The sequence below is a fragment of the Acomys minous genome (assembly GCF_964271855.1).
Source record: "Acomys minous genome assembly, chromosome: 18".
In the NCBI taxonomy this organism is placed as follows: domain Eukaryota; kingdom Metazoa; phylum Chordata; class Mammalia; order Rodentia; family Muridae; genus Acomys; species Acomys minous.
The window spans coordinates 5,331,077-5,346,370 of NC_140501.1; the positions used below are offsets into that span (position 1 = coordinate 5,331,077).

Below are 15,294 nucleotides of genomic sequence, written 5' to 3' on the forward strand. Positions count from 1 at the left end.
TGGTCCTCTGCATGCACTGACCTTGGTTGGTGCACCAGTCTGTGCAGGCCCCGCTTTGTTCAGATCCATAGGCCCCAATAGTCTCCTTGTGAGGATCCTGCTCCCTCTCTAACCCTCCATCCCCCAACTCTTACATACAATTCACAGCTCTCCTCCCATAGTCCTGCTGCAAGTCCCAGCATCTGTCCTGGTCCCCCACTGGGTGGAGTCTCTCAGAGGACATCTATGCTGGGCTAATGTCCACTTGTAAGTGAGTATATACCATGTGTGTCTTTCTGGGTCTGGGTTACCTCACTCATTGTGATCATTTCTAGCTCTATCCATCTGCCTGCAAATTTCAAGATCTCCTTGTTTTTGATAGCTGAATAGTATTCCATTGTGTAAATGCACCACAGTTTCCTTTGTCCACTCTTTGGTTGCGGGACATCTAGGTTGTTCCCAGATTCTAGTTATCACGGATAAGGCTGCTATGAACATAGTCAAACAAATGTCCTTGTTGTGTGGTGGATCATCTTTCAGGTATATGCCCAGGAGTGGAATAGCAGGGTCTTTAGGTAGTACTATTTCCAATTTTCTGAAAATGCAATAGATTGATTTCCAAAGTGGTTGTACAAGTTTATACTCCCACCAGCAAAGGAAGAGTGTCCCCTTTTCTCCACATCCTCACTAGCATGTGTGGAGGAATGTCTTGAGTGGATGTAACAACTGTCAATAAAGCACTGTTTAGCCAATCAGCTGGGCAGAAGGACAGGAAGTGGAAGGTGGGACTTCCTAGATGGGGGCGGAGCCAGAATTGACAGTTAAGGGGGCTGGGGAGAGAAGCGGCCCAAGGATCAAATTGGCAAGTGCTTGGAATATATGTACGTTATGAGGTTTAGAGTAGTTTGTTTTAATTTACGAGTAGACTAGAATCAGTTTAGATTCTGCCCGGCCTGTAGTGCTAACGGCTTTAAAGTACATTTCAGACTCTGTCGGTTATTGGCTTCATAGGCCAAACTGATACAAATTACTATAATAAGCATGTGTTGTCCCTTGAGGTTTTGTTCTTAGCCATTCTGATAGGTGTAAAATGGAATCTCAGAGTCATTTTTATTTATATTTCTCTGATGAATAAGGATGTTGAGCATTTCTTTAAACATTTCTCAGCCATTTGATATTCCTTTGTTGGGAATTCTCTGTTTAGCTCTGTACCCCATTTTTTAATTGGATAATTTGCTTTGGTGGTGTTTAATCTCTTGAGTTCTTTATGTATTTTGGATATTAGCCCTTTGTTGGATGTAGTGTTGGTGAAGATCTTTTCCAAGTCTGTAGGCTGTCTTTTTGTTATGTTGATAATGTCCTTTGCCTTATAGAAGCCATTCAGTTTTATGAGGTCGCATTTATTAATTGTTGACCTTAGAGCCTGAGCTACTGGTGATCTGTTCAGGAAGTTGTCCCCTATGTCAATGAGTTCAAGGCTATTTCCCACTTTTTCTTCCAATAGATTTAGTGTGTCTGGTTTTATGTTGAGATCTTTAATCCATTTGGACTTTAGTTTTGTGCAGGGTGATAAATATGGATCTAATTGCAGTTTTCTACATGTAAACATTTAGTTAGACCAACATCATTTGTTGAAGATGTTATCTTTTTTCCATTGTATGGTTTTGTTTTCTTTGTCAAAAATCAAGTATCCATAGGTATGTGAGTTTATTTCTGGGTCTATGATTCAATTCTACTAGTCAACCAGCTTATTTCTTCTTTTGTTTTTTATTTGTTTGTTTTGTTTTGTTTTGTTTTAAGAAAGGGTTTCACTGTGTACTCCTGGCTGTCCAGAAACTCACTCTATATAGATTATGCTGGCCTTGAATTCACAGAGATCTGCCTGCCTCTGCCTTTTAAGTTCTGAGAACACTCAGTTTAATAAGTACTGTTATCTTTCTCTTTCTTTTTTTTCCTTTCTCTCTCTCTTTTATTTTTGGGTTGGTTTTTTTTTTTTTTTTTTGGTTTGGTTGTTGTTGTTGTTTTCTTTTTGTTTTTCGAGAGAGGATTTCTTTGTGTAGCCCTGGCTCTCCTGGACTCACTTTGCACACCAGGCTGGCCTTGAACTCACAGAGATCTGCCTGCCTCTACCTCCCTAAGTGCAGGGATTACAGGTGAAAATGTAGGTTCTGAAAACATGCTTCGATCAGTTCCTTATCAACAATACTGTTTTTCCATTTACTGCTTCCTAAGGGAGAAGCTTTTTGCAAATAAAGATGAGGGTTCTGTTCTTAACCATTTCTGTCAGGAAGAGCAGTCAAAAAAAATAAGGATTCCAATATGTAGACTTCAAAAATTAATCTATCTTTTTATTTTATTGTAAATACACACACACACACACACACACACACACACACACACACACACACACACGTATGTGGGTGAGTGTGGGGCTTTCAGAGGCCAGAAGAGGGCAGTGGATTCCGTGGGAGGGAGAGGTGCTGGGATCTGAACACAGAACCTCTGGGAGAGCAATGCGTGCTCTTACTCACTCAGCCATCTCTTCAGCCACAATATGTGAAACTTTAGTAGCTCTTAAAACTCCCATGTTGGCTAGAATTTTTACCAATTTTTCTTATTTTTATAAAGCTATAAATTATAAGTTGGCTAAACCAGCCCTGTTCATGGAATCTCCATGATATATATTTGCAAGTCCTGGTGTTGCTACGTTAATCATTAGCACTTTTAAAAATATGTATTAATGTGGTTTGTTTCCATGTAGCTGTACACGATGCCCCTAGCTCTTCACTTACTGGTTTCAGTGGCAGTACCGGGACGCTGGGGCCTCTTTGTAGTTTTGGTAAATACTACTATGGAGAAAGAGAATAATACCCAAGTGCTATGCACACTTAACATTTAGTAAAATTTTTATATTTTTAAATTATATTTCCTTTTTATATATATATTAATACTATTACACATAAATAAAAGAAAATACATACAGCAAGAAGAACCATGAAACAATCAGAAATTATATAACTGTTACATTCATAGTGATTTGGCTATTTGTATTTGGCATTTAGTAAATTTATCTACTTAAAACTTAAATGAAATTTAAATAAGTTGGATTTTACTCTTCATAAGATAAACTCTATCTGGTCTTAGAGAGGAACATTTTAGAAAATACTTCATTGGTAAAATATTAAACATTAAATAAATATATATTTAAGCTGGGTGTGGTGGCACACGCCTTTAATCCCAGCACTTGGGGAGGCAGAGGCAGGCAGATCTCTGTGAGTTCCAGGCCAGCCAGTTCTACAAAGTGAGTCCACGACAGCCGAGGCTACACAGAGAAACCCTGTCTCAATAAACCATAATTTGGAACCAATCAGGAGTCTTAGAAGTCACTAAGGTTCTGAGACAGACTTAAAACAGTTTTAGAAGCTAAGATACTTAGCCATGATTAAATATCTAAGACCTTAAAATGTTTGCAAATGTTTACTTTTTGTCTTAAAGTCATGTGTTGTCATTTTCCACTTGGAATGAATTTGTATAATTCTCTTTAAATCTGCTTTTTAATAAAACTGTATTTCAGGACGAGAATATGAACAGAAATTAAACAAGAAGCCGTATCTAAGGAAAACTTCGAAGATCAGCAACTCTCCTAAGGAGCTAAGGATGAACTTGGAAAAGGAGCTGAGCAAAAAACTGCAACGCTTCGGGATTAAAGCGGTATGTTCTCGCGCTTTCTGAGCTTGTGCTTGTTATGCCCCGTTTTCTAAATCAAGACTCATGAGAGAGGCAAAGTGGCCTTAACTCTGTCCAAATGTAGAGACTGGATGTTAATACGACTCAGGTTAGCAGAGCTGCGGGTGGCATTCACTGGTACCTGGCGCAGGCCTAAGGCCTTAGCAAACAGAAATAACACTGGAAATAAATGGCATTATTATTTCTGTGTTATGTAAAAATAGGGTAACTTGACTAGGTTACATGACTCGTGGTGAAGGAGCCAGAGTGTTTCCATGGTTACAACGCATCGATCCATTCTGCTCGTCACAGTGAGCACTGACACACGTGGAATGACTGGGCAGCTGATGTAAAGCCAGACTGAATAATCTCAGTACCTCAACTTCCATATAAACCCCTGTACTTTTAAAATTCTTTATTAGCATACACTGAGTGTATGAATTCTAACCATTTGATGGATTCCTTTATGTGCTGGTAAATACAAGGGTGTTTACAAAGCTCCATATGTATGAATGTATGTATGTATTATATGCAAATGCATGTAAACATAACACACATAAGCATATATATGCATGCATGAATGTACATTGTGCCATATGGATGCTTATGCTTGATGCATGGGTATAATATGTATATGTAAGTAGATGTGTACAAATGCATGTGTATGTCACTATGTCAAGATGTTTGCGTGTTGACGTATGTATGGGTATAGCTGTGTATTTATGAACATACACATTTGTACCTAGCTATATGTTCACGCATGTACATGTATGCATGTATATTTGAGTAAACATATGGATATGTAGTGTATCTCCATGTTTGTGTGCTTACATGTGTGTACGTTCATAGGCACATGGGTAGTTTGTGTATGAGAACTGTAGCCAGCACTCAGATGATAACTTTGCGCATTTCTAGTGCCCTAGAAGGTTCCCCTCACCTGTCCCGCGGCTGTGTCACCAGCAGCTCTGCAAGAAGCGCTCGCGGGGGTTGTGATGAGGTTGTGCTTGTCGCGTGTGCCGTGTAGCACCCCGCATCTCTTGCTGATGCCTCTGTCCATGTGTTTCACATCTGCCTTGTGCACCAGTAGATCTTTGTATTTGCTGTTTCTATAAATTTTCTGGGGTTTGATTTTACCTTTAAAAAAAAAGATTTATTTACTAACTATACAGTATTTTACCTCCACGTACACATGCATGCCAGAAGAAGGCACCAGATCTCATTAGCTATGCTTTTTCTTGTAGCGCGTGGAGACTTTTTGCTTATTTGTTTGTTTCCCAGTGTGTGTGTGTGTGTGTGTGTGTGTGTGTGTGTGTGCTCAGAATTAGAAGTCTAACTTTCTTCCTAACTGACGCAGTTGTCCTGATATCATCGGCTGTGTGGTCCACCTGTCCACTGACTGTGCGGAAGCCCACGTGCGCATTTGAATCTGCTCTGTGCCTTCAGTTGCTTCACCGTGTTTGTTCTTACCAGCCACGCCCCACCGCTTCCCTCGCAGGAGCCACATGCTATCCTGTCTTCTGGGGCCCATGCTCTCCCTAGTCTAACTACGTCAAATGCTTCGCCAGTTCTTCCATGTCTTATTTTCTGTTGAACTGGAGAAAACCACTTCCACTTACAGATCAACCACCGCTGGGATCCTGATGGAAACTGTTTGGAATTCTGCACACTAGTTAGGAAGGCTGGCGGCTGTGTGGTATTAGGGCCCTCCACCTAACCACAAGGTGTAGGAAGACAGACATTAAGCCGATGATTAGAGGCAAGTATAGAAAATCTTTGCTCCTCCTCAGTGATGGGAAGGAGAAGTTGGGCAGATTGGGTGGATGACAAAGAGCAGAGGAGACTCAGGCGTGGCCATTACCTGCTGAGGGGGGGGGGGGGACTTCTCTCCTGAGCTGTGGCATAGGGGTTGTGAGATGGAAAACTGGGAGGTGAGGATGAGTTGATGTGTGGAACACTATGGTTAACTAGGCAGCCCTTGACGTGCCCTTTCTTCTGGTTAGACTCCCATCAGATGCAGACTTCCTCGGGTCGCCTCGTTAATTACAGGGTCCTAGCAGAAGTCTCCTCGATGATTTCTCTCTGTGGAATCATGCTGAGCTTTCCAGGTTGGCATTCGGCTTTCGTGTTTGGTCTCATCACTCAGGTCTTTGTAGGGTTACCCCAATGTAGCCATTTCTACTGTAACATCCTCTCTTCTTACAAGGGATCCCATCTGCCTGACCGTCTGGAAGTTACTTCCTAATTCCGCTTTTTTGTCTCCACCTTTTATTAGACACAGCTCAGCCTCTCGCTTCCCCCTCTGGTGCGTCCCTTCTCGGAATTCCTCTGCTCCTGGTGGGATCATTTGCTGCTAATCACACAGCATTGCATTGTAGGTGTGACAGGTGTGTCACAAACAGGCTCCTATTGCAGCCAGAAGTCATCGCTATGTGGTTGGGCATCCCCATCCCCCACTGTAAATGATCCTGGACCCCAGACGAGCAGAGTTCATGCTGACATATGTCTATGAATAAAAGCCATCCCAGGATAATAGCAATTTGACACAACATCTTTTTCCTTCAGGATATACACGGTATTCCATGTGAGATCTTGAATAGATCGCTTAAAGCCATGCAGGTGGCCAGACATGATCTAGCAAGACAAATGCCTGATATTCAGCAAATTCGAGAATCCCTTGAACATCAGCTGATCTGTAAAATTGAGGAAAAGGTGTCAGTGCCTTCAGGTAAGCTTGCTGCTGCCACCTGGCATTTCATTGCTACAAATGAGAGCTGAATGTAACAGGCTCTTTATACATCTAAGTGTTTGCAGACTCTGGCATTGGCAACTCTCTTCCTGTTAGCGCTTGAAATGATGGGTCTTGGCTTATGCTTGTATTTTGAAAGAAGCCCTGACTCTCACTCTAAGGTGAGTGTGTGCCTATAGCCCGAGTACTCAGGCTGTGAGGGCAGGTGGACCAGGAGTTCCGTCATGCTTGGCTAAATAGCAGATTCAAGACCCGCCTGGGCTATAAGAGACCTGTCTCAAAAAAAAAAAAAAAAAAAACCTAGAACAGACAATAATAATAATGAAGCCTTGAGCCTGGACCCCAGACCCGAGAGGCAGTCTTGTTCTTTTCAGTCTCCATGGACAGTATCACACCATTTAGTTTGGCTTTTCACTGTACTGTAAAGGCGGTGGAAACTCAGGAATGGTGCTTCTCTTCCAGACGGGCACAGAGCCCCTCCCATGACCACCTTTCCAGCTGAAGAAGTACCCAAAGCAACCCAGCTCCCCACAAAAAGTAGACCGCTGGTCAGACAGAGATCCGTGTTCACCGATAACGTGGCTGTCCCAAAGTGAGTATGTTCAACTGTGTATAAAAAGGAAGCATTGTGTGCAGTACGACATCATGGACTGGGGCAGCGAAACAGCAGGAGCTGGTTTGGCGGGGCTGGGTGTTCAGAATCAGGGTGCCAGAGGTCAAGCCCTACTTCCAGAGCTGTTGTCTCACATGTCCTCACACAGCGGACAAGCTGTCTCTTCCCCTTGTAAAGGCAGCATCTGAGTGAATTTTCAGTTGCCATGGCAAAACAGTACCACTGAAGCAGCTTATGAAAGAAAGCATTTAAATTGGGGCTCAGGGTTCCAGATCGTTAGAGTCAAAGGCTATCATGGAGGGCAGCAGGCAGGCAGACATGAGCTAGAGCAGTGATTGAAAGCTTACACTCCCTCCAGCAAGGCCACACCCCCTCCAGCAAGGCCACACCTCCTAATCTTCCCAAACAGGTCCACCAACTAGAGGCCAAGCATCCAAGCAATTGAGCTTATGGGAGCCATTTTCACTCAAACCACCACAGGCAGTAATCTCATCACGGGAAGTCAACCTTCTGCTTCCATTTAGTCTAGTACTTTCCAATGTCCTGTCTCTGGATGTCAGTACACTACAAGTCTAGTGGGTTGCAAGCATTGAGCCTGTAGCAATGAATCACTTACACAGGTCCTCCTGGTTCCTGGTGGATAACCAAAGGCTTCCGTGTTTTTCCATAGACTTTTGTGTAGACTCTATTATTTCCTTGTGTGCTTTAGAATCTGAATCCCTCCATTTTTTTTTTCAGACTTAAGAAAAATACCAAAGAAAATAATTTTCTCAGAAAGTTTTCATCTAGTAGGTGAGTACTGGGAGAGGTGCCAGAGTTGAGTGGAGTGGATATAAAATTTCTGAGTACTGCTCTCACGTAAATCAGGGGCTCAGTAAATTAGGTAAAGCCACAGTAATTACTCATTGTGATTCCTATTTTAGTCCTTTTTGGGCTATTATTCATGCCATCCTTTCATCAGCTCCTGTGTCATCCAGTAGCATTTCATCACATGGCATCCATTAAGGAAAAGGACCAGCCCGAGTCATTCCATACAGCCTTTCAAACGGAGCATGTTCAAACAGAGTGGGTGGGGTTTGGCGGCTGGGTCCAAGACCACATAGGTGTCAGGTAGTACATTGGTCTTTTGCCTCCTTGTAATGCCTGAGAAGAACTCCACATATTACTGATACTCAGCTGGTATCCTTTCTGAGCCCAATTTAAGAAAAATACTCTGTAATATGTAACAGTGGTTTTTTCTTTACAAAGTGCTTTTTGGAGGTGTTGGTTTGGTTGTTTCTTAGGCAAGGTCTTACTGTGTAAGACTGGAGCTATCAACCCCACATTACCTGTCTCCTCTGGGGCGCCATAAACTAGAAACGAATAGTGATTCATCTTTTCATGGACATAACATCGTGGGAAGGGCTTTGTTTCATGGGATGTCTATGCCCGGGCCAGAATGCACAGGCAGATGTGGTGGGTGGAATTCAGGCTTTCTACAAGCATTCTTCAAATGGGCAAACACTGCTCCAAACTTGTGTTTCATTTTCAAATAGGGTTGCAATCCATGAGGCAGAGGTGACGACACTTTGAAAGATAGAGTTCAGTGAGCATAGAAATGTGTTTTCTTCACTAGACGTGTTTGCCTTATGCATTGAAGAGCTGAGAATGTTGAGACTGTAATGCGCTTAGGGTGGAGACTGTTCACATCTGTGTCTAAGGTAGAGACTGTACAGTCTGTGTCTAGGGTGGAGGATGTACACATCTGTGTCTAGGGTGCAGACTGTTCACATCTGTGTCTAATGTGGAGACTGTACAGTCTGTGTGTAGGGTGGAGACTGTACACATCTGTGTCTTAGGTGGAGACTGTACACCTCTGTGTGTAGGGTGGAGACTGTATACTCTGTGTCTAGGGTGGAGACTGTACAGTCTGTGTCTAGGGTGGAGACTGTACACATCTGTGTCTAGGGTGGAGACTGTACACATCTGTGTGTAGGGTGGAGACTGTACACATCTGTGTCTAGGGTGGAGACTGTACACATCTGTGTCTAGGGTGGAGACTGTATACTCTGTGTCTAGGGTGGAGGCTGTACAGTCTGTGTCTAGGGTGGAGACTGTACACATCTGTGTCTAGAGTGGAGACTGTACACATTGTGTCTAGGGTGGAGACTGTATACTCTGTGTCTAGGGTGGAGGCTGTACAGTCTGTGTCTAGGGTGGAGACAGTACACATCTGTGTCTAGGGTGGAGACTGTATACTCTGTGTGTAGGGTGGAGACTGTACACATCTGTGTGTAGGGTGGAGACTGTACACATCTGTGTGTAGGGTGGAGGCTGTACACATCTGTGTCTAGGGTGGAGACTGTACACATCTGTGTCTAGGGTGGAGACTGTACACATCTGTGTGTAGGGTGGAGACTGTACACTCTGTGTGTAGGGTGGAGACTGTACACATCTGTGTCTAGGGTGGAGACTGTACACATCTGTGTGTAGGGTGGAGACTGTACACATCTGTGTCTAGGGTGGAGACTGTATACTCTGTGTCTAGGGTGGAGGCTGTACAGTCTGTGTCTAGGGTGGAGACTGTACACATCTGTGTCTAGGGTGGAGACTGTATACTCTGTGTGTAGGGTGGAGACTGTACACATCTGTGTGTAGGGTGGAGGCTGTACACATCTGTGTGTAGGGTGGAGACTGTACACATCTGTGTGTAGGGTGGAGGCTGTACACATCTGTGTGTAGGGTGGAGACTGTACACATCTGTGTCTAGGTAGGAGGCTGTACACATCTGTGTCTAGGGTGGAGACTGTACACATCTGTGTCTAGGGTGGAGACTGTACACATCTGTGTGTAGGGTGGAGACTGTACACATCTGTGTCTTAGGTGGAGACTGTACACCTCTGTGTGTAGGGTGGAGACTGTATACTCTGTGTCTAGGGTGGAGACTGTACAGTCTGTGTCTAGGGTGGAGGCTGTACACATCTGTGTCTAGGGTGGAGACTGTACACATCTGTGTCTAAGGTGGAGACTGTACACATCTGTGTCTAGGGTGGAGACTGTACACATCTGTGTCTAGGGTGGAGACTGTATACTCTGTGTCTAGGGTGGAGGCTGTACAGTCTGTGTCTAGGGTGGAGACTGTACACATCTGTGTCTAGGGTGGAGACTGTACACATTGTGTCTAGGGTGGAGACTGTATACTCTGTGTCTAGGGTGGAGGCTGTACAGTCTGTGTCTAGGGTGGAGACTGTACACATCTGTGTCTAGGGTGGAGACTGTATACTCTGTGTGTAGGGTGGAGACTGTACACATCTGTGTGTAGGGTGGAGACTGTACACATCTGTGTGTAGGGTGGAGGCTGTACACATCTGTGTCTAGGGTGGAGACTGTACACATCTGTGTCTAGGGTGGAGACTGTACACATCTGTGTCTAGGGTGGAGACTGTACACTCTGTGTGTAGGGTGGAGACTGTACACATCTGTGTCTAGGGTGGAGACTGTACACATCTGTGTGTAGGGTGGAGACAGTACACATCTGTGTCTAGGGTGGAGACTGTATACTCTGTGTCTAGGGTGGAGGCTGTACAGTCTGTGTCTAGGGTGGAGACTGTACACATCTGTGTCTAGGGTGGAGACTGTACACATCTGTGTGTAGGGTGGAGGCTGTACACATCTGTGTGTAGGGTGGAGACTGTACACATCTGTGTGTAGGGTGGAGACTGTACACATCTGTGTGTAGGGTGGAGGCTGTACACATCTGTGTGTAGGGTGGAGACTGTACACATCTGTGTCTAGGGTGGAGGCTGTACACATCTGTGTCTAGGGTGGAGACTGTACACATCTGTGTCTAGGGTGGAGACTGTACACATCTGTGTCTAGGGTGGAGACTGTACACATCTGTGTCTAAGGTGGAGACTGTACACCTCTGTGTCTAGGGTAGAGACTGTACACATCTGTGTGTAGGGTGGAGACTGTACACATCTGTGTCTAGGGTGGAGACTGTACACATCTGTGTGTAGGGTGGAGACGGTACAGTCTGTGTCTAAGGTGGAGACTGTACACCTCTGTGTCTAGGGTGGAGACTGTACACATCTGTGTCTAGGGTGGAGACTGTACACCTCTGTGTGTAGGGTGGAGACTGTACACATCTGTGTCTAAGGTGGAGACTGTACACCTCTGTGTGTAGGGTGGAGACTGTACACATCTGTGTCTAGGGTGGAGACTGTACACCTCTGTGTGTAGGGTGGAGACTGTACACATCTGTGTCTAAGGTGGAGACTGTACACATCTGTGTGTAGGGTGGAGGCTGTACACATCTGTGTGTAGGGTGGAGACTGTACACATCTGTGTCTAGGGTGGAGACTGTACACATCTGTGTCTAGGGTGGAGACTGTATACTCTGTGTCTAGGGTGGAGGCTGTACAGTCTGTGTCTAGGGTGGAGACTGTACACATCTGTGTCTAGGGTGGAGACTGTATACTCTGTGTGTAGGGTGGAGACTGTACACATCTGTGTGTAGGGTGGAGGCTGTACACATCTGTGTGTAGGGTGGAGGCTGTACACATCTGTGTCTAAGGTGGAGACTGTACACATCTGTGTGTAGGGTGGAGGCTGTACACATCTGTGTCTAAGGTGGAGACTGTACACCTCTGTGTGTAGGGTGGAGACTGTACACATCTGTGTCTAAGGTGGAGACTGTACACCTCTGTGTGTAGGGTGGAGACTGTACACTCTGTGTGTAGGGTGGAGACTGTACACATCTGTGTCTAGGGTGGAGACTGTACACATCTGTGTGTAGGGTGGAGACTGTACACATCTGTGTCTAGGGTGGAGACTGTACACCTCTGTGTGTAGGGTGGAGACTGTACACATCTGTGTCTAAGGTGGAGACTGTACACCTCTGTGTGTAGGGTGGAGACTGTACACTCTGTGTGTAGGGTGGAGACTGTACACATCTGTGTCTAGGGTGGAGACTGTACACATCTGTGTCTAAGGTGGAGACTGTACACATCTGTGTGTAGGGTGGAGACTGTACACATCTGTGTCTAGGGTGGAGACTGTATACTCTGTGTCTAGGGTGAAGGCTGTACAGTCTGTGTCTAGGGTGGAGACTGTACACATCTGTGTCTAGGGTGGAGACTGTACACATCTGTGTCTAGGGTGGAGGCTGTACACATCTGTGTGTAGGGTGGAGACTGTACACATCTGTGTCTAGGGTGGAGACTGTACACATCTGTGTCTAGGGTGGAGGCTGTACACATCTGTGTCTAGGGTGGAGACTGTACACATCTGTGTCTAAGGTGGAGACTGTACACCTCTGTGTGTAGGGTGGAGACTGTACACTCTGTGTGTAGGGTGGAGACTGTACACCTCTGTGTCTAGGGTGGAGACTGTACACATCTGTGTCTAAGGTGGAGACTGTACACATCTGTGTCTAGGGTGGAGACTGTACACATCTGTGTGTAGGGTGGAGACTGTACACTCTGTGTGTAGGGTGGAGACTGTACACATCTGTGTCTAGGGTGGAGACTGTATACTCTGTGTCTAGGGTGGAGGCTGTACAGTCTGTGTCTAGGGTGGAGACTGTACACCTCTGTGTGTAGGGTGGAGACTGTACACTCTGTGTGTAGGGTGGAGACTGTACACCTCTGTGTTTAGGGTGGAGACTGTACACATCTGTGTCTAGGGTGGAGACTGTATACTCTGTGTCTAGGGTGGAGACTGTACACAGCTGTGTCTAAGGTGGGGACTGTACACCTCTGTGTGTAGGGTGGAGACTGTACACTCTGTGTGTAGGGTGGAGACTGTACACCTCTGTGTTTAGGGTGGAGACTGTACACATCTGTGTCTAAGGTGGAGACTGTACACATCTGTGTCTAGGGTGGAGACTGTACACATCTGTGTGTAGGGTGGAGACTGTACACTCTGTGTGTAGGGTGGAGACTGTACACATCTGTGTCTAGGGTGGAGACTGTATATTCTGTGTCTAGGGTGGAGGCTGTACAGTCTGTGTCTAGGGTGGAGACTGTACACATCTGTGTCTAGGGTGGAGACTGTACACATCTGTGTGTAGGGTGGAGACTGTACACATCTGTGTCTAGGGTGGAGACTGTACACATCTGTGTGTAGGGTGGAGACTGTACACATCTGTGTCTAGGGTGGAGACTGTACACATCTGTGTCTAGGGTGGAGACTGTACACATCTGTGTCTAGGGTGCAGACTGTTCACATCTGTGTGTAGGGTGGAGGCTGTACAGTCTGTGTCTAGGGTGGAGACTGTACACATCTGTGTCTAGGGTGGAGGCTGTACACATCTGTGTCTAGTGTGGAGGCTGTACAGTCTGTGTCTAGGGTGGAGACTATACACATCTGTGTCTAGGGTGGAGGCTGTACAGTCTGTGTCTAGGGTGGAGGCTGTACACATCTGTGTCTAGGGTGGAGGCTGTACAGTCTGTGTCTAGGGTGGAGACTGTACACATCTGTGTCTAGGGTGGAGGCTGTACACATCTGTGTCTAGGTGGAGGCTGTACACATCTGTGTGTAGTGTGGAGGCTGTATACTCTGTGTCTAGTGTGGAGGCTGTACAGTCTGTGTCTAGGGTGGAGACTATACACATCTGTGTCTAGGGTGGAGGCTGTACAGTCTGTGTCTAGGGTGGAGGCTGTACACATCTGTGTCTAGGGTGGAGGCTGTACAGTCTGTGTCTAGGGTGGAGACTGTATACATCTCTGTCTAGGGTGGAGGCTGTACACATCTGTGTCTAGGGTGGAGACTGTACACATCTGTGTCTAGGGTGGAGACTGTACACCTCTGTGTGTAGGGTGGAGACTGTACACATCTGTGTCTAAGGTGGAGACTGTACACCTCTGTGTGTAGGGTGGAGACTGTACACTCTGTGTGTAGGGTGGAGACTGTACACATCTGTGTCTAGGGTGGAGACTGTACACATCTGTGTCTAAGGTGGAGACTGTACACATCTGTGTGTAGGGTGGAGACTGTACACATCTGTGTCTAGGGTGGAGACTGTATACTCTGTGTCTAGGGTGAAGGCTGTACAGTCTGTGTCTAGGGTGGAGACTGTACACATCTGTGTCTAGGGTGGAGACTGTACACATCTGTGTCTAGGGTGGAGGCTGTACACATCTGTGTGTAGGGTGGAGACTGTACACATCTGTGTCTAGGGTGGAGACTGTACACATCTGTGTCTAGGGTGGAGGCTGTACACATCTGTGTCTAGGGTGGAGACTGTACACATCTGTGTCTAAGGTGGAGACTGTACACCTCTGTGTGTAGGGTGGAGACTGTACACTCTGTGTGTAGGGTGGAGACTGTACACCTCTGTGTCTAGGGTGGAGACTGTACACATCTGTGTCTAAGGTGGAGACTGTACACATCTGTGTCTAGGGTGGAGACTGTACACATCTGTGTGTAGGGTGGAGACTGTACACTCTGTGTGTAGGGTGGAGACTGTACACATCTGTGTCTAGGGTGGAGACTGTATACTCTGTGTCTAGGGTGGAGGCTGTACAGTCTGTGTCTAGGGTGGAGACTGTACACCTCTGTGTGTAGGGTGGAGACTGTACACTCTGTGTGTAGGGTGGAGACTGTACACCTCTGTGTTTAGGGTGGAGACTGTACACATCTGTGTCTAGGGTGGAGACTGTATACTCTGTGTCTAGGGTGGAGACTGTACACAGCTGTGTCTAAGGTGGGGACTGTACACCTCTGTGTGTAGGGTGGAGACTGTACACTCTGTGTGTAGGGTGGAGACTGTACACCTCTGTGTTTAGGGTGGAGACTGTACACATCTGTGTCTAAGGTGGAGACTGTACACATCTGTGTCTAGGGTGGAGACTGTACACATCTGTGTGTAGGGTGGAGACTGTACACTCTGTGTGTAGGGTGGAGACTGTACACATCTGTGTCTAGGGTGGAGACTGTATATTCTGTGTCTAGGGTGGAGGCTGTACAGTCTGTGTCTAGGGTGGAGACTGTACACATCTGTGTCTAGGGTGGAGACTGTACACATCTGTGTGTAGGGTGGAGACTGTACACATCTGTGTCTAGGGTGGAGACTGTACACATCTGTGTGTAGGGTGGAGACTGTACACATCTGTGTCTAGGGTGGAGACTGTACACATCTGTGTCTAGGGTGGAGACTGTACACATCTGTGTCTAGGGTGCAGACTGTTCACATCTGTGTGTAGGGTGGAGGCTGTACAGTCTGTGTCTAGGGTGGAGACTGTACACA

The 15,294-nt window shown here is 46.0% G+C and overlaps 1 protein-coding gene across 8 annotated transcripts in view; it reads left to right on the forward strand.

Moving 5' to 3' along the window:
* The window catches only part of DZIP1 (DAZ interacting zinc finger protein 1), a 79,875-nt gene that overhangs the window by 41,501 nt on the left and 23,080 nt on the right, over positions 1-15,294 (forward strand). For all 8 annotated transcript variants that reach the window (XM_084767134.1, XM_084767139.1, XM_084767132.1 and 5 more), the window contains 4 exons: positions 3,554-3,690; positions 6,268-6,430; positions 6,914-7,043; positions 7,803-7,856. In XM_084767134.1, the coding sequence (XP_084623260.1) occupies positions 3,554-3,690; positions 6,268-6,430; positions 6,914-7,043; positions 7,803-7,856 (484 nt within the window). The remainder of the gene's footprint in view (positions 1-3,553; positions 3,691-6,267; positions 6,431-6,913; positions 7,044-7,802; positions 7,857-15,294) is intronic.